General features: G+C 48.9%; 6 protein-coding genes across 6 annotated transcripts; 3 read left to right on the top strand and 3 right to left on the bottom strand.

The window, feature by feature from the left end:
* Positions 1-432: 432 nt before the first annotated feature.
* Positions 433-2,912, top strand: VTN77DRAFT_1589 (uncharacterized protein; the record flags this gene model as incomplete). The annotated part of the gene is made up of 5 exons (XM_069417336.1): positions 433-573; positions 666-796; positions 855-1,407; positions 1,462-2,221; positions 2,275-2,912. 5 exons carry the CDS (start codon positions 433-435, stop codon positions 2,910-2,912), a joined length of 2,223 nt encoding a protein of 740 aa, XP_069280078.1.
* Positions 2,913-3,434: 522 nt separating this feature from the next.
* On the bottom strand, positions 3,435-4,398 carry VTN77DRAFT_1588 (uncharacterized protein; the record flags this gene model as incomplete). The annotated part of the gene is made up of 2 exons (XM_069417335.1): positions 3,435-4,241; positions 4,330-4,398. 2 exons carry the CDS (start codon positions 4,396-4,398, stop codon positions 3,435-3,437), a joined length of 876 nt encoding a protein of 291 aa, XP_069280077.1.
* Positions 4,399-5,131: 733 nt separating this feature from the next.
* Positions 5,132-7,487, top strand: VTN77DRAFT_1587 (uncharacterized protein; the record flags this gene model as incomplete). Its single annotated transcript, XM_069417334.1, has 2 exons — positions 5,132-5,144; positions 5,221-7,487. The coding sequence occupies 2 exons, from the start codon at positions 5,132-5,134 to the stop codon at positions 7,485-7,487; spliced, it is 2,280 nt and encodes a 759-aa protein (XP_069280076.1).
* A 749-nt stretch (positions 7,488-8,236) lies between these two features.
* Positions 8,237-10,801, bottom strand: VTN77DRAFT_1586 (uncharacterized protein; the record flags this gene model as incomplete). The annotated part of the gene is made up of 1 exon (XM_069417333.1): positions 8,237-10,801. The coding sequence occupies one exon, from the start codon at positions 10,799-10,801 to the stop codon at positions 8,237-8,239; it is 2,565 nt and encodes an 854-aa protein (XP_069280075.1).
* Positions 10,802-12,241: 1,440 nt separating this feature from the next.
* On the bottom strand, positions 12,242-13,924 carry VTN77DRAFT_1585 (uncharacterized protein; the record flags this gene model as incomplete). The annotated part of the gene is made up of 2 exons (XM_069417332.1): positions 12,242-13,510; positions 13,574-13,924. 2 exons carry the CDS (start codon positions 13,922-13,924, stop codon positions 12,242-12,244), a joined length of 1,620 nt encoding a protein of 539 aa, XP_069280074.1.
* Positions 13,925-14,829: 905 nt separating this feature from the next.
* VTN77DRAFT_1584 (uncharacterized protein) lies at positions 14,830-17,948 on the top strand (the record flags this gene model as incomplete). The annotated part of the gene is made up of 6 exons (XM_069417331.1): positions 14,830-15,031; positions 15,116-15,762; positions 15,824-16,268; positions 16,324-16,449; positions 16,507-16,590; positions 16,642-17,948. The coding sequence occupies 6 exons, from the start codon at positions 14,830-14,832 to the stop codon at positions 17,946-17,948; spliced, it is 2,811 nt and encodes a 936-aa protein (XP_069280073.1).
* Between the last annotated feature and the right edge of the window lie 508 nt (positions 17,949-18,456).

Below are 18,456 nucleotides of genomic sequence, written 5' to 3'. Positions count from 1 at the left end.
AGGAGCCCGCCCGGAGCTTCCAAACCCCTTGAGAAGTTCCAAGTTGCTTAGGTATTATTGTTCTGTCCTTTCCGCGGTACCTCGAGAACGGCCAGCCTTTCTCCCAGCAATTGTCTCAATTGCATTGCTGCGGTCTACTGTTTTTTTTTTAAGCCTTTTTGTGCCGAAGCCGATACTCATTTTCTTCATTTTCTGCCCTTCCTCCCCTCCTATTATTACTTTAAATCAGATATACTGCGCTTTTGGGCTGCTCGCAGAAATGTTTCCTTTCATGGGTGCTTGAAATAACTTTAACAATCACACCAAATACTAACACTTGGTGAATATCTTGCAACTTTTGCAGGTTATTTACAGGATCGACATTGATTCTATTACACCATTATCAACCGGCACGGTCTTATTGCTTAACATTTCCACAACCTTACTTACAGCATGGCATCTACACCGGTCTTTGCAACCGGGAGGGAGCAGGTTGTCGATGTTCGCCGGAGGAATGTTGCAGACACTGGAAAATCCGACGAGCTCACTGGCCCCTCAGCGGGTCCTGATATCGACACGAAGAGGCCTCCAAAGGTACGACAACTGTCCTCAAATCGAGGTAAATGGAGCTGTGGAGAGGCGGATAGTCCTACTGTTAGGGGTGCTAACGAGAATGTGCTGCACAGCCAAAGTCCTTTCTCGCCGTGTTGGATGAATGGGAGTTCATCATCGCCCCGGTGATCTTTACAGCGATCTCATTCTTCACTCGGATGTATCGAATCGGACTGTCCAATATCGTCACTTGGGATGAAGCTCAGTAAAGAACCCCATGTTTCTCCTGGTTGACCGAACATATTCTGATTGTATCACTTCAGCTTTGGTAAATTCGGCTCGCACTATCTCAAGCGCGAATTTTATTTCGACGTTCACCCGCCGCTTGGGAAGATGCTAGTTGGTCTGTCAGGCTATCTTGCCGGGTACAACGGTTCTTTCGAATTCAAATCGGGGGAAAAGTACCCTGAAGACGTCAACTACACATTCATGCGGGTCTTTAACGCCTTCTTTGGCGTGGTATGCGTGCCTCTAGCGTATTACACTGCTCGTGAGCTGAACTTCAGGAGACCGACTGTCTGGTTGATCAGTTTAATGGTCCTGTTTGAGAATTCATACGCCACGATCTCCAGATTCATCCTGCTCGACTCGATGCTGCTTTGCTTCACATTTACGACCACACTTTGCTGGGCACGGTTCCATCGACTGCAGAGACGAAGTTTCTCTACTGAGTGGTATATATGGCTCTTTCTGACAGGTTTAAGCATCGGTTGCGTGTGTAGCGTGAAACTTGTCGGCCTTTTCTGCACTGCGTTGGTTGGTCTTTATACCGTCGAAGATCTTTGGAATAAATTCGGTGATCTCAAAATGCCTAAGGTCAGTATCGTCCAATTTCGACATTCTAATTCCGCAATTTCTCACTGTATAAAGATCACACTTGCCAAGCACTTCGCAGCGCGAGTCGTTTGCTTGATCGTGGTCCCTGTTTTGGTTTACATGTTTACTTTCTATCTGCATTTCTTGATCCTCGAAAATAGTGGCCCCGGGGATGCTCAGATGAGCTCTCTCTTCCAAGCCAACTTGAAAGGTACCGATGTTGGTAAGGATAGTCCTCTGGAGATTGCGCTTGGCTCAAAAGTCACTCTGAAAAATATGGGCTACGGGGGTGGACTTCTCCATTCACATGTCCAAACCTATCCTGAAGGGTCGACCCAACAGCAAGTTACTTGCTACCATCACAAAGACGCCAACAATGACTGGTTTGTTTATCCAAACCGCAATGAACCCGAATTCGATCCCGACGGGCCGTTGAAGTTTGTTGGTCACGGTGATGTTATCCGACTGATCCACGCACAGACTGGTCGAAACCTTCACTCTCACACTATCGCGGCACCGATTACAAAGGCTGATTATGAAGTGTCTTGCTATGGTAATACGACAATTGGAGATGACAAAGATCATTGGACAATTGAGGTGGTCAGCGATGCTGCATCAAAGGACAGGTCTAGAGTTCGAACACTCACCACGGCCTTCCGGCTCCGCCATACCACGCTTGGTTGTTACTTGAGAGCTGGAAATGTCAATCTTCCCCAGTGGGGGTTTAAACAGATAGAAACGACATGTGTTAAGGAGAACAAGCCTCGGGATGTCTATACGCACTGGAATGTGGAATCTCATACAAATGATCGATGTAAGGCCGACCTTGCTGACGGTGTATTTGCAAACTGACAAATCTAATCCTAGTACCTCGCGGTGATCCTGGCTCCTACAAATCACCTTTCCTCCAAGATTTCATTCACCTCAACGTTGCAATGATGACCTCGAACAACGCGCTTGTACCCGATCCGGACAAACAGGATGATCTGGCTTCCAAATTTTGGCAGTGGCCGATCCTACATGTGGGTCTTCGGATGTGTTCATGGGACGATAGTGTTGTCAAGTATTTTCTTCTGGGAAACCCTCTCGTCTACTGGGGAAGTACGGCTAGTCTCGTTATATTTGGTTTACTTTTCCTTTGGTATCTGCTCCGTTGGCAACGTGGATATGCCGATCTGAGTCCAGCTGATATAGACCACATCCATTACTCTGGTCTATATCCTGTGATCGGTTGGGTCTTGCATTATCTTCCGTTCATTATCATGGCCCGTGTGACATACGTCCACCACTACTACCCAGCTCTTTACTTCGCCATATTGACTGCTGGCTTCTGTACCGATTGGTTGACTCGAAAACTCGACCCGAAGCTGCAGTGGGCGATTTATATGATTTTATACGGAGCTGTGATTTCGTTGTTTGTGGTATTCCGGGCGATTGTTTTCGGCATGCAAGGCTCACATGAGCAATGGGCTCATCTGAACTGGTTAAGCACCTGGAGGATCTGAATCTACAGTCCAATGGGCTTTTACTCCTGTCTTATCGCGGCAAGACTCGGTTCCAGTGGCAGCATGGACCATTCGGGCTGAGCCGAAAGGGACTGAGCGAAAAAGGAAGACAAACAGAAGGCGGCAGAAAACGCACCAAGGAGGGATTTGAGTGTACCAATAACTGCAAGTCTATGCGGAGTTCGACTATCTCAAATTTCCAATGGTTATAGCTTAAGTGGTTTATGGCAAATAGTCCCATTTTTCAATACGACGCAATAAGACTAGATATAAGGTGAAGCATGCATCTGGATAGACACTCCAGAGGGACTATATAATGACAAACTGAGAAATAAACAGTAGAGACTGGGTCCCGAGTATCCACCATTGGAAGATGGTATACACTATCACATATCATTCTTGTCAGAAGACCCCAATAGGGGCATTAAGGTGAGTGAGGTAAGCTGGTTGGTGATCATCAAACTGTCCAAAGATGCATAAGGCATCAAAGGTGCATCCAGCATTTCGAGACCCGATCCCAACCTAACAACACCCATTGCTCCAATCCTTCCCACCTCTTCCCATAGCATCATTCAAGCCCAAAGTTACAGTCCTGGGCATCCCTGTATTGGCTCCACCACTAGCCCCAAATCCTTTCACACCGCTCCTCCGGTCGTTGAGGTCGTATTTTCCTGCTTCAATATTGCGATAGATCCTCTCTGCAACCTCAAGGAAGGCCCGCTCAACACCCTCGCCTGACTTGGCGCTTGTTTCGACGTAGCGAACTACGTTATTCTGCCTGCACCATTCCTCTGCCTCTTGCCTGGTAACTCGTCTCTGATTTACATTAGCATCTCCATCGCCATTATTGCCCCCAACTGCCAGGTCACTTTTATTCCCCACCAAAACAACCACAATTCCCTCCTCCGCGATCTGGCGCAGGTCTTGTAGCCACTGCGTGACGGATGCAAAAGTGGATGGGCGGGTAATATCAAAGACCAGCAAGGCACCCGACGCTCCCCGAAAATAGGAGCGTGTGATAGATTTGTAGGTCTCCTGACCCGCCGTATCCCAAAGAGACAACTTCATCCGTTTCTGAACTGCATGTTTCTGAGGTGTGCGGGGTGGACTAGGCAAGCCAGGAGGATTTCTTTCTTGGACAACATCTCCGTTTGGCACGGCTGACCCAACCGGGAATGTAGAACTTGAAGACGCAGGGTTGTCATCAGATTCGATTCCTAAGAAATCAGAAGCGGGAGGTCCAACTGGAACAATCCGAGAGCCAAATTCGACACCGATAGTGACATCATGGGTTGGAGAGAAGCGGCCTTCGCAAAGGCGAATGGTGAGCTTTGTCATGTCAGCATGGTAGGGGTCCCTCATGCAGATGCAAATTCGCATGTATCCAGTACAACATTATGGGGAAAATACAGCTTACACTGGACTTGCCGGTGCCCGAATCACCAATGCAGACGAGCTTTGCAATATAGTCCCATGGCTGAGACATGAAGACGAAACGATGATAGCCAATGCAGTCAGTGTATAGCAATTCCACAGTAAGGACGTCTTAAAATGCTACAGTCGAGTTCCAGAATTGTGCACGATTAACAAACAAGAATTGGAAAGAAGGGTTGCGGTGATCTCACAGCGCAGTGGCTGATCAGCGCATATTCTCACAAACTCGTTTCTGAAGAGAGGTATTGATCTGTGGCTGAACCTCAGAAAGCAAGCTTGTCAAAATGAACTTCTCATTACGCGATAACAGTGTTGTCCAGACTATTAATGGGCACTGTCTGGCGGAGACTTTCAAGGTGGAAGCTTCTGAGTGACGCTTTCAGTCAGGCACCTATCAACGCTGCTGAGTCATCTATCGCCATCTCTGTACTCCGTATGGCCCACGTGACGCATGTCATCTCCGCCGTTTGCAACCACCTGCTCCATGGCTTCGAGTGCTACCTCTTATCGTGTGAGACAACGATTTCAAATGCGCCGTCAAGGGTCCCAGAGGACCTCTGGCTGAAGTTGGTCTCGACCTCACATTATTCTAACTTGATTCTCACCATCAGCACGAGCTGTGTTGTTCCTACCGCCTCCCATCTGCACACCTCTTGGCAATAGGACTGACGCTACACCGCAGTCTGGCGCTCTTTCTGAACAGGGGCAGCTCACTCCAGTAGTTTGAGCGCAGCTTAAAGCAACGTAAAGAACTTGTTTCCCGTTGACTTTGTCTGTCAGAGATCATGTTCTCCGAATGTATGTATATCTTTGTGAGATAGTGTCTTCGTCATCTCTGAGCATTACTTGAATCATGGGCTTACGATACTGTCAGATGCTTCCCGTTTTCTTGCCCAGTCTCAATCCCGAATAGCCGCTCGGCCTGAGGAGGATCATTGGAGTGGAGGTGACCGTCACAGAAGATCGAACAATAGCAACTCTCGGTTCCCTGCTTCACGCTCGTACCTACACCGAGCTATGGGTAACCCTTATCAACCAGTTACATCTCAACTATCCCACTTTCCGTTTGCATCTCGGTCGTTAGCTCAGCCTGCGCCTCTCTTTTATAGCGCCACAGACGAGTTTCGCGAAGAGGATGACGAGCATGAGCACGAGCGAGAAATTGCGGACTATTACGCCCTGCAAAGGTCCAGACGTCACTTTGGTAACAGCCATCTAGAGGAGTCCTCAGAGCTAGATGAAGATGGAAGAGAATCCGAGGCTTCTCGGGATCACCAGCTAGACCAAGGACCTGGGTTGGGTAGAGGTAATGGTATAAAAAGCTCTTGGCGTGATGAAAGGACCAGTGCCCGAAGCCGCAACTCGGGAAATGTGTTCACCAAAGCTGAAGAGGAATATAATGGAAATCATGAGAGCCCGAGTGGTCCTCAAGCTCGATTTTTCTCCGTTGATATCGGTCCCGAGGACACATTGAGCACCGAGCCGGAAGACTTTGAACATGATTCCCACCCCCCGGACTTTGTCGAGGAGGATCCACCTATACAGCAATTTCGCAAGCAGCCTGAAGTCATAAGCAATTCCTTACAGTCGAACTCTGCCTTCATGCCCCAGGAAACTGACAAGCAGACGTTGTTGGAACATCCCCGCCCACCCAGCTCTACAGGCTCATCCGTTCCTCCATCGATGACACAACACGAACTTGACCCTCCGGTACATGACGCCTTCTGGGGACATCTTTTTCTTTTGTCCTTAAGTGGGTTGTTTGCAACAGCTTTTCTCGTCTATTTGCATACATCATTGCCTTCAGAAGGTAAATGGAGGTGGGGCGACACCATCTACATCACAATCCATAGATCTTATTTCCTACTCGGCATCTATACATTGGTCTCTATTTTTGTGTCTCTGTTATGGCTCGCCCTCTTACGATCTTACCTTCGCGTTCTCGTACATGGAATGCTGGTGATTGTTCCGGTGATCTTGTACTCCTTTTCCCTCTATCCTTTCATCTCAAGTTTCAAAGGTTCGTGGCATGGTGAGAGCGTCCAGGACAAGGTAATGCGCTGGGGTTCTATCTTCCCATTCATCTTTGCTACACTCTGGATCTATGCCGTCATACAAGGTCGCCACGCGACGGGAAAAGCAGTCAGCATACTGGAGTTTGCATGTCGGATACTCGCTGCAAATCCTGCTCTCCTTGCTCTGGGCCTTCTCACAGTCGGTGTCGTGGTTTCCTGGACTTGGTTGTGGATGCTCATGTTTACCCGGGTGTTTCTCGGGGGACATCTCTCCAGCTCGAACTCGTTCATCATTGATGTCAGTAGTTGGTGGCTTAGCGTCTATTTCGTCTTAGTCTTCCTGTGGTCTCTGGGGGTCATCTCTGGAATCCAACGAGCAGTCACGGCGGCAACCGTGAGCCAGTGGTACTTCCACCGTTTAGCCATCCCGGCGCCCACATCTTTTCAGGTTGTGAGGGCGGCGCTGGTTCATGCTCTCACGACGCTCTTCGGCACGATATGCTTATCGACACTTCTAGCACTATTACTTAGACTTCCTTTAATTGTTTTGCCGCGACGCATCTCGTCTATTATCACCCTGTGTGCTTATTCTCTCATTCCCACCCCGATAGCGGCTCTCACCAATCCTCTAGCTTTGACTTATGCGGCCATTCACTCTCAGCCACTTGCGAGGTCTGCCCGTGGCCTCACTCAGATGGCATTCCTTTCTTCGACCACAACCACTTCCCTCCATCCACCGTCCTTCTCTAGAAAAGCGAGTAACTCGGCGCCACTTCTTCCGTATCGGCTATCCAAGCTAATTTTGCATGCCTCTCGTTTCGCAATGTCGCTTGCTCTTGGCTTTGGTGGATGGGTAACTGCTGCTCGGAGTCTGGATGTCACGGATAGTAGCACAGTTCGTGGCAGTCTATATGCCTATATTGTTGGCCTGATTGCTGCTGTCATTGGGTGGGGCATCCTTGGTTCAATGGAAGGCGTTCTTGCTTGTATTGTTGATGCCGCCATTGTGTGCTGGGCCAGTGAAGTCGGAAACTCTGGTCGAGAAGCCAGATATTGCCGGGAGGCAGGGTGGTTGTTCGGCGAAGACCGGGATGCAGCCAACGTGAGACGCTGGGACCGGGTCTGAAATGCAATGGGTAGATATCCAGCATACTGCTGTTCTCTTCACAGCGTGCTGTGTGCAATGAGATTGCTAAGATACCTCTGCGGACACGCACATTGACGCCCTCTTTTGTTTTAACTTTTTGGGTCTCGGTATTTGATGTGCATTGATCTCATTCGATATGGTCATTTCTCGCGTATTGTCTTTAAGAAATGGCATTTTGAATCATTCGAAATTGGTCACTTTTCGTGTTTTGTTGCTTATGCGTTTCTATCTGCTTAGCTTTAGGAGTTGTGGTGTTTGATATACATGCAATTCATGAACGAACGGCTTTGTCACGTTATTACAGAGATGACCCTTTTCTCACTCTTGGGCCTTAATTCATAACAGACAACTGGGCAAGGAACTAAGTGTGTAAGGTTATAAAATATCTGCTACCTGGTGACTACTGGGCTATCTTGCACAGATATACATCAATCAAGAGATGATGAGAAGAAGAATAAACGGATACTGTAGGGTCAGAAAGTCGAGCGATCCCTCCATCCATCGATACATAATATAGTGCATGGCTGCATTCCTCTGCTGCTGCGCGCGGCCGTGGTATCATTGGCATTAATACAAAAATCGGAATATGCAACATAAACCCGCTATCAGGGAAAGTGGTATGAACGCCAGAATGGAAAGAGCAAACCTCCTCTTCACCGTCCGCCCAAAAAAATAAATAAAAAAACAAGACTATCAAGCGAAGCAAACAGATAGTTGAAAGAGAGGTATCAAAGTCCCAGCCGCGCCTCAAACTCTAACCCTTCTCTTTTGCACCATTCGCCTAAAATAGACACACCAAATCGAACAGCCTCCAGAGGAGTAGTTGTCCTCCCCAACGGCAGGAAGAAACCCCCGGAATAGTTACCGACGCTCAGCCGCTCTCGTCCTCGCTCAGCGAAATTTCGTGAACGTTTTGACCAGGTTGCGGGAAACTCTTGCATGATAATATCGTCTGAGAGCTCACGACCTCCCTCTAGCCAAAGACGATGGGCCTCCTTGTAATACTCGGGAAGCCGTGCCTTCAATTCCAGGAATTCTTTCCTGTATTTCTTGCTCTCGTCTGATGTAACAGTATTTCCGTCGCTTCCTGGAGTGGGCACTGGGCTATGTTCACCTGGGAGGGAACAGACAGCCAGACGTTCCAGGTCGAGAGCATGAATAGTATCATGAGAAATGGCACCGAGAAGGAGGCAAAGGCCATGAAGACGCGGGTACGAAGCTGTGGTCATTTTTACCACACGCCAATATGCCAGGATGGAACGCCATGTTGACGAATCACCAACCTGCCGTGCCAAAGCTTTAGACCGGTCATCGGCAATAAAAGCAAGTATGAAGCAAAGAATAGCTTCGACAGCAGTTGCTGCTGCCAGCTTTTCATCTGCGGCAGTGACATTCTCGTTTGCTGCTTTCGATCTTGTATGCCGATCGGCTTGATGTTTCAACTCGCGGCCGAGGTTCGCGTATTTTTGGAATTCCTCACGCCATGCTCGTCGTTCACTGTCCCGCGACCGGCTTGCTTGGCTGTCAGACGATGGCGGCGGCGAGAGTTTCGTGGGCTTCTCTGCGCTACCAGTAATAGCTTTACTGGTTGATCCTGACGGGGTCTTCACCACTTCGCTATCTCCGGATTCTGGTCGGCGTACAGAACCTCCCTTAGCTTCCTTTTTTGGAGTCGAAAACAATGATTTTGCCATGACAGGCTGCTCTTTTGTCGACGGCGACTTAGACGTCGCCGAAATTGGCGTATGAGATTTGTCTGAAAAGGTCGTCTTCGTCACCGCCTTTGGACGTTTGCTTGAAGGCTCATGTATATCATTATTTTCCAGCACTCTTGGCCTTTTCTCTCGATTCTTACTTGCCGAATGATGTGAATCTGTTTCATGGGAGCTAAGATGACCTTCCTCGCTATGGCTTGCCATAACTCTGTAATCTCTCGGCTGCTTCGAAGGCACACTGTCCGCAAGAATTTTCCGTTTGCCGGAGAACTTGAGTAGAGCTTCCACACGCTTTCTATTTGCTCTCCCATACTTCAGTCTGACTAGAAGTTTTGGCTTGGAACTTGCATTTTCAACGCTGTTATTGTCATTACTGAACGATGCATTCGTTTTTGCTGGGACTCCGGATGACAGCAACGGCGACTGCTTTTCAGCAGGGCGCAATGTACTGTCAGTTTTGGAATGATCCCTAGATGCCGAATCCGATCGCTTCGAAGAACCATGGGACAAGCTTTTGTTCGCTTGTTCGCCCTTCTTGGCGTTGGTGCTCTGAGTACTTGCGCTCGAAACGGACTCCGAATGTGGCCGCTTATGCTGTGAGAACTTGATATTTGCTGTTTCATCCTTCGTTGTGACCGAAGTCGTGGAGAAGTTTCGTCTGTAGGATGAACTTTTAATGGGAGACTCTTCCCTCAATCGGGCCAACTCCTCTTCAATGTCGGGAGGGAGAGTAGGCGAGAGGAGTTCAGGAAGTCTGGGGCTGGTAGAACTCGGTGGAAGTGTCGGCGAGAGAAGAGCTGGGAGACCATTGTTTGCGCTGTCAGAGCGCGGATGTCCTTTGGTTGTGGATTTCGGAGGAGAAAATCTAGGTCGCTTCGGAGAGGGAAAATCAGAGCGCTCGGCGTGCTGTGGCTTCTTAGCTTTATCGGGCGATTCTATCCTGGGCGGCTGTCCAGAGGTCCCATTTATCGCTTCAGGTTCGGAGAGGGGATAGCCATGTCTTCTCTCTGTGACTATTCGATCTGTGGATTGTGACTTCGAAATGTCCTGTCTGTTATTGACTGCTTCCTCACTAGATCGAGTCCCATTTTTCCCTTCCTGACTTGCAATAGAAGACGAAGAAGTCCCACCCTTTGCCTTGGTCTTATAGTCGCTTAAGCTAATTTTCTTCTTGGTCGAAGTATTCTGGGAGGTGTTGGCCGCACTTTCCACGCTTCGAGGCTTAGAATCATCTTCCGCCATGATATTTCCACCTTTATCCGACCAATCTCCCACAGCGACAAGTAAGGAATCTGCCTCGTGGTGCATCAAAAACGTCATATATTGAAGTTGCTGCTCCTCAGGAGTAAATGGACCGTCCTTCCCCACTGCCCAATTGTTGACAAACCGGTTCCCAAGACGGAAAGGTACGTCTGTTGGAACAGTGAGGAGATAGGGGGACGCAGGAAGAATTTTGTCCTTCAGATGACCAAGCCGTAAGTTGAGTGAATCTAACTCTGAAATAATCGACTTCTTTGCATATGATCTTGAATCTTGGGTATTCTGGTGTGAAGGGGGGGTCGAACGATCCACGGACATCGCAGAGCAGCGCAGGGGAAATAAGGTGCGCAAAGAGTCGAGTAAAAGTCGCCAGTGTGCTCTGGAGGTTAAGATATGAACATGAGGCGTTTGTTCTGATGTTGGCGAGGAAACGAGTTGAAAGCGTTGGACGTCAGGAAACGTCTACAAGCCAGCATTGAAACGCCAGTTGTCGAAAAGAGGATATTGAAAACCGAACGCAACGGCGCATAATATGCAAATAACTCGGTAAGGACACAGATTTCGAAGAATCTATCCGCGAAGCATTGTAGGAGTCGATTCACTGTCACTTGTTTCATGAATGATGCTTGAACTTTCTATCATCCAGCAAATATTAGCAGCGTGTTTGAAAGAGGTGAGAACAAAAGGAATAAATTACCAAGGCTTATAGTCCAAGCTTTCTAATCCTTTCCCTGGCGCGAATGATGTCCTTTGTTTTGACCTAATAGTGATGTTGGCAGCTACAAGATGCTGCCCGGGGCCAGGCGCAGCCACTATCTCTGCGGGCTACGTCGAGGAAGACAGGTCATGGAGAGGCCCTTGCAGAAGCTCGTATGAAGCTGAGGCCAATTCGGATAGGGTTGGATGGCAGATACGGCTTGATCTTGATGTCGAGCAGAGACGTTTAGCCGACGATGATTATTCACGGGAAAAGGGACTGGCAATGACTTGTTCACTGGATCGCAAAATGGAGATAGAGCCCGGAAATGCAAGGAAATCACATGGCCTGCAGAGGAATTTGGTCCTTGACATGGGTGGGAGAAGGAGGGGGAATGTCTGTTTTGAGATGCTAGGACTATACGGGGACGCTGTTGCAGACCTGCAGTAACACCGGCTGGCGGAGCGGCGGGACCATATCAACCCGCAAAGCGAAGTCAGGATAAGCAATCAATTAGCCTTTGGATTTGCGGCCAGTCTGCCCGGCAGGCGGGACCGGCTAACTAAACACCTCCCGAAGTCCATTGGCTGTCTTCTAGCTCCCCCACGGCATTGTCCGTTTTACTCTGTCCTGAACCACTACAAGCTTTTACCGACGAACAGTGCATAGCATTAAACTCCAATAGTGGGGAATTTAACCCATTTGCATGTATGTACTGTACATGCATCAGGCCAGGAAACGCGCGACAAATCAACTGCTGAAAGATTCTGGTCAATGTTCCTGGACGTAACAAAGCGTTATCTATCACACATGGATAGGCAGGTAACCCTACTTTGCAAGGTGTGAAATAGAAGAGGCATGGAAATCTACTTCAGATCATAGCAAGGGAACATCAGTAAGCAGATAAATGGATAGAAACAAGTTCTGGCCATGGACCCAAGACAAAGAAATGTCATCTCTCAAACTCCATATGAACCCGTTATTCTACAAAGAAAGGGCAAAAAAAAAAAAGAAAGCGAAACAAAAAAAAAGGAAAGAAAGAAAAGAAAAGAGCTCCAAAATCATTGGGAGCTCTGAGAATCACCCGGTTGCCAGGTGGTCTCTTGCTTGGTACCGGGTGGGAGCCACGTTCGGGAGAGGCTACTGCCTCTTGCCCGAACGTGTCCCGGACGGTCGTCTTCCTTTTTCTGCTCACTTATCGACGGAGAATCGCAGCGTCGATCGTCCCCAGGCTTCACTGCAGGGAATGCGAAGCCGTTTGAATCCCATGGCTTGCTCGGTGTGCTCACGGTCAGAGGTAGAATTGAATCTCGACTTCGGAAGCGATCCGCATTTGCCCGTTGATCGGCAATATCATCGTGACTGTTGCGATCGTAGAGATATAATCCAATGAAAGTAAGCACGATACCAAGTGCCTGGACCGGGGTTGTCGAGCTTCCAAACCAAACAATAGCAACGACGATGACAAAGACTCGCTTGATCAGCGAAGCTACTGAGTAGGAAACCGGAGATATCATCGATAACAGCACGAAGGCCAGTATGTTTTGAGCAAAGTGGGACAGACCGTTGAAAATGAACTCGAAGAGGAGAGCCCCGTGATCCAATGACCCTTCCTTCTCTGAAAGAGCGATCGCGCCGCTGCGAAGGAATTCAGCAATCAACCGATAACCCTCGCTGATGAACCAAATCGGCAAAGTGAGGAGGAAGGCCAGCCCAGAACAATAGTAAAGCAGGTTGAGCTTGTCCAGCTTGCGCCGCCCACTTGGTTGGGGCTCCGACTCTGCTCGCGCTGCCTCGTTGAAGAGTTTCTTGGAAAAAATATTTTGTGAAACAAATACCAAGGCAGCACATAATGCGCACAATATTCCGAAGAAGTTGGTTGAAAACCCCGTTGAACAGGCAAGCATGACACCCACTGTCAAAGGAATCAATGACAGGTAAGTGGCCCGGGCGTATTTGATCCGGAAGAAGATGCGATACGCCAAGACAGTAAATAAGGGCGAGAGCCCTTTGATTGTGTGAACTAGCGAGACCGGAATCTGAGATGTGGCCATAGAGCTCAGAATATGCCCAGCAAGCTGAAAAATAGCCAAGGGCAATGCTGTTGTGATCACTTCGCGGGACGGGGGGAGTATGCCATTTTTGAGCGCCGGTACAGCTCTCTTCAGGGCCGGAAATAATACGGAAAAATAGGCGAGTAATAAACACCATATCGAGACGAAAGCGAATTGGACGATGGTGAGAGTTATTGGTTTAGGGAGGGCATTTAATATGGACTTCGAGGAAGTATTTGTGAGGGCCGATGTCATGTACCAGATAAGACAGAGTCCCTAGGTGGGGAATGAGCTATGGCTTCCAAGATCGTACGGAACAAAGCATAGGGTCAATCTTACTATCAGCTTGTATGACACGGGCGCCCTGAGGGCTTCTGCCAATTCATGCGCATTGGCACTCATACTAGCATTCCGCGTCCGGATTGTGCTAATTGCCTCACTGATGCTTTTTCGCGATCTATGTTTCGAGATTCCCAAACCATTTACGTGCTCCCAGGAAACATGTCCAGCTTTGCGGGGTTGCCAGAGATCATCACGGTCGTTTCTGAGCGGTTGAGAAGAACGTGCGTTTTCCGACTCGACTGCGCGATCAGAAGCGTCATCAGTGAACGGCGGAAATTTGTCTAGAGGGCTGCTCGACGGCTGAGGGCTCGACATCTTCGTCGGCGGTTGCCAATTCGACTGACGCATGGACGAGCGTCGTCCGGTGCCGGTTACTGTGGTGGTGCTCATACTCCGGTCCGGGAGGGGTTTTCAAATGGCTTGACCAGCCATTGCTTTAGCATGCGCAACAGGCGTCCTGTAGGTTCTCAGAATACTTACATTAAGGATGCGGTCCGGCGAAGATAAAAACAGGACCAGGGACGAATACTGCGGACGTCCCCTGTTTGACCAAGATGGCGCTCGCCTCACAATGGAGCTATTGTTCAGCGTGACACTGAAAGCGGGTGTGGTATGGTATGTTTCCGGAGATGACGAATCCTCTCTGGTGGCTGACCATCAGGACCGCCAATAAGAAAGAAGATCCCGAAACCCACGGGACGCAGAGTTGGAGTATACAAGAGCCTTCAAAGGGAGGTGCAATATTTTGTCGACTCCTTCGAGAACGTGGAGGTCATGTTTTCCCCAACGAGGTTCTGTCAAAAGAGTAGAGAGCTCCGCCAGTAAGTCTTTGGTGTTTGGAGCATAGAATGGAAACGGTGGCCTCGTGGCGTCTGCGCCGCCATGCAGTGGTCTCTGCTTCGGGGAGTACGGAGTACGAGCACCGAATATAGCGCAATCGTTGGACTCAATTAATCAATTAAACCTTATATCGGGAGCACGGCCGATTTAACAGCCGCACAGAGCGGAGCCCTGTGTCACTGCCGCCACACCCACTAATCTTACCGAAGCGCGTTAGTCGATACGTGCCTCGTAAGTTGTAACCTCATCAAGCTTGTGTGACTGGATGAGATGAGAGCAGGTTGAAGTTATGCTCATTCCCCATAATACAGAATTGGCATTTTACTAGGAATCGGGAGTGATGAGGGAATTCAACCGAATTTGTCGTCCAGGAAGCTCAGATCTCTACATCCTGTCGATTATCGGAGACAAAAATGCAGATGACCATGACGCCTGTTCGTCTGTCCGTCACACTGCTTGTGGCATTTTGTTGGCTCTCCCGAGCTCTACATAATCATATATCGCTGAGCCCACTCTTGAGCCTTGGGGAGCAGTCGCCATTGGGCCGGGAAGCAGAGAGTCTTTCGTTCTCATCGACTTGGCAACTTTTAGGCCCGTTCCGGACAGGAACGCGAGGTCAGTTATATATTCCACTTAGAGCTGATAGGCACTTGCCTTCCCATTATATTTCAAGGATAACTTAATATTGAACGCATACAGAGGCCACATGGGGCGCGGACCCGTTGGAGAGAGCCGGGGGGTTCTCAAACCTGAGTTACGAACCTGATGCGCTTTTCAATAGCGTCCTTGGTAAGAATGGCCATGTAAAGTGGAGAACAATACCTGCCAATTCCACACGCCTTTTTTCTGGAGGAAAACGCGCTGTCGTGGGTCTCAACATTGGATTCCCGGAAGTTGACTGGGCCTTTCTGCGATCCATATATGGCTGGTCAGTGTTACAGTATCAAGCTTGGGCACGTGGTAATCTCACTGTACATGGTTATATGGATCAGACTGTTGAGCTAGTCACGGATGACGTGTTAGAACTTCGAATAGACGGGACTTCGTATTTCGGCGGTGATTTTTACGGGTATCGAAGAGCTCCCATCGTTGTGAAACTGCAGCCAGGGACGCATGTGGTGGAATTACGACTTGTTCGTGATGTCCGCGCATTAGGAGGCGTAGGAGACCCGACTATCGAGGTACAGATCGAAGGAAAAGTGTGCCACGAACGCCTGAATGTCGATACGAATAGCATTTTAGTATCGGAAACTACCCATGGAAGACTTCTTAATTCATTGGCGTCGATAAACATCCGGAACGATATGGACAGTCGGGTCGAAGTTCTATGGATCAGCTCTCTTGACGTAAGTAAACATGACTTAACCAACGCTCTCTCTATCTGGGGTCTGACGAGACTCATGCCAGTCGCCTCATGAAGCAGTCATGAAGGAAGAGAAATTGCTGCTGGCACCGTATCAATCGCGACCTCTTGTTTTCGACATAATTCTTGGACAATCATCGAATATGGAGTTTTCAGTCGAGATAGCATACAGGCTGGTGAACGGAGGCGATGGCATATGGACGACCACACCTTTCAAAATCAGCCTAGTTGAGAGATCGTCTGTGGATGCGCAAAGACTTACGTTTCTTCATCCTGCCGGAGTGGTATCTTATGCCATTCTCCGCCCTCCCCCAAGATCTTCGACGTGCTTGTCGTCTCAGAGACCTCTGCCGGTTCTCTTAAGTCTTCATGGTGCAGGGCTTGAGGCGGATAGTAAACAAGTTCGCGAGATGTTGAATGCTGCATACGGGCTATGCGCCTGGATGCTCTTTCCTAGTGGTGTCACTCCTTGGAGCGGAGATGATTGGCGTAAGAGCCCGCTGCTGTCATTTAGTAATTGTGTTCTTTCACTTATTTTGTGTAGATACTTGGGGCATAGCGGACATTCAGGCTTCAGTAGACGCCATACCTTTGTGGATTGAGAGCGTGAGATGGGACGGCCCTGGAGTGGCTCTCAACGACTGGATGGTCATTGGACATTCTAATGGAGGTAAGTGATTTTCGACTCAATTTCTAGCTTCTAGAGTTGTTAGCTAAGTCTAAGAAGGGCAAGGAGCTTGGTTTCTATCTACCCATTTCCCCGATAAGACTATTGCTCTTGGCCCTATATCTGCCTACACCTCTATTGAGAGTAAGTTTCTTTTCCCCTGATAATTAGCCGGTCCTTATGCTGATGTTCCAGTCTACGTGCCTTTTAACTTGTGGCAGGATGCAGAACCGCTTATTTCATCAGTTCTCCACATCGCGAGATCTAATTATAAACATGAGTTACTGTTAGATAATCTCGCGGGTATTCCAGTAATGCAGCAGCATGGTTCAGAAGATGACAATGTTCCTGCATATCATTCCCGTCTCATGCATGAGCTGATGGCGTTTACCGGATGGCCATCTCGCTACGAGGAACTTCCTGGAAAAGGTCACTGGTTTGATGGAGTCATGACGACCTCTGCCCTTCTGAGTTTCTACGATACTATTATTTCACAACGGCTGGCTCCATCGTTGCCTCTGGAGTTCTCTATTGTGATACCAAGCTCCGGTGATATGGGGTCAAAAGGTGGGATCTTCGTTGATCAGCTCCAAACCCCGGATCAATATGGTCATATCAAAGTCACACGGAGTGTGGAGGATGGTTTTTGGCACCTCAAAACGCACAACATCCGTCGGTTTCACTTTTCTCCAGAAGAGCCTCGGGTAGAAACACCCGCCGCTCTTATTTTAGATGACAGGGAGGAGCCATTTTTTGTTGACCTAGCCAAAGGTGCAACAACTTATTACTTCAAAAATCACTTCGGGGAATGGACGGCCTCGAATGAGACTGGATGGCGAAATATAAGCCAGAGATATGGCCGCCAACTTGGCTCAATGGATGCCATTTTACGCTCTTCAGGGCCATTCACTATCAGAGCTTGCTCACCAGGCGCTAATCATGTAGCAAGTCAGATTAGCCGCAACCTTTTCCAATACTTTGCAGCCGATTCTCTACTCCTCGATGGCTGCAATGTGACAAGTGGCGCTCAATCTACCGAAGCAAATGTTATCACGGTTGCTTTAGGTGATCTGCTGCCGCCTGCGGCAAGCGACGCATTTCCTATCTCGATCAGCGGTGATCGCCTCAGACTTTCCAGGGAAAGCGCACATGACCGTGTCAACCACCCCTCTAGCTGTCACCAGCAAGAGGATCTATCTTCGTATGACTATGAACTTGAGAGCGGGATGGGAGCGTTGTTTCTTCGCCCACTAGATGAAGAACGACTGGAGCTTGTGGTGTGGGGTGCAGATATAGCTGGCCTTGAACATGCCGCACGCCTTGTCCCAGCGCTCACTGGTGTTGGGCAGCCGGATTTCGTGGTCTTGAGTGCCAAATGTCGCTGGATGGGCCCGGCTGGTGTGTATGCCCTCGGCTTTTTTGATCACTCGTGGCGGATATCAGCTGCATCCTATATTGGCGGGTTTCCGATCAATGACAGGAGCACCCGGGTACTTTATTAAACCATTCTCCTGAATCATTCACAGGATAAAATCTTTCCAACCGCGTTGCACTGTACATCTGTATGTATATATCTGCCGATGGTAGGCCATGACCGAAATGATGAGCCAGCCTGCGCTGGGTAGAATACTATGGAGATCTCCGTGAGCAACTGACACCGAAGGAGTTCGGGGTTTACCTCGCAAAATTGCCCTCGAAGGACCAAGCGTCCTTCACTTCCTTCCATTTCTGGAACAGGACCGAAGAGGGCACACGAGAGTCGCGTCGAGACTTCTCTTTGTTTTCCAAACTTTGCCTCTTCCTTCTACTCTCCATCTCTTCACAAGACACGTCGGACCTTCCTCGTGTCTGCTTTCCATCCTCGTCCCTTCCTTGAATCTTCTATGACTTTTCGTGAGTACATGCTGTATCTGAGCAACTGGAATCTATCTCATGTCATCTACACTGCCTTTGCTTGCACACACTACATAGACGCTTTCATTTCCATCACCTTCCATCTTGAAGCTATCT

Source organism: Rasamsonia byssochlamydoides (genome assembly GCF_041956645.1).
Source record: "Rasamsonia byssochlamydoides strain NRRL 3658 unplaced genomic scaffold VTN77scaffold_13, whole genome shotgun sequence".
Classification (NCBI taxonomy): domain Eukaryota; kingdom Fungi; phylum Ascomycota; class Eurotiomycetes; order Eurotiales; family Trichocomaceae; genus Rasamsonia; species Rasamsonia byssochlamydoides.
Note: the sequence above shows the minus strand (reverse complement) of the source record. Positions and strands in the feature narration are given on the sequence as shown.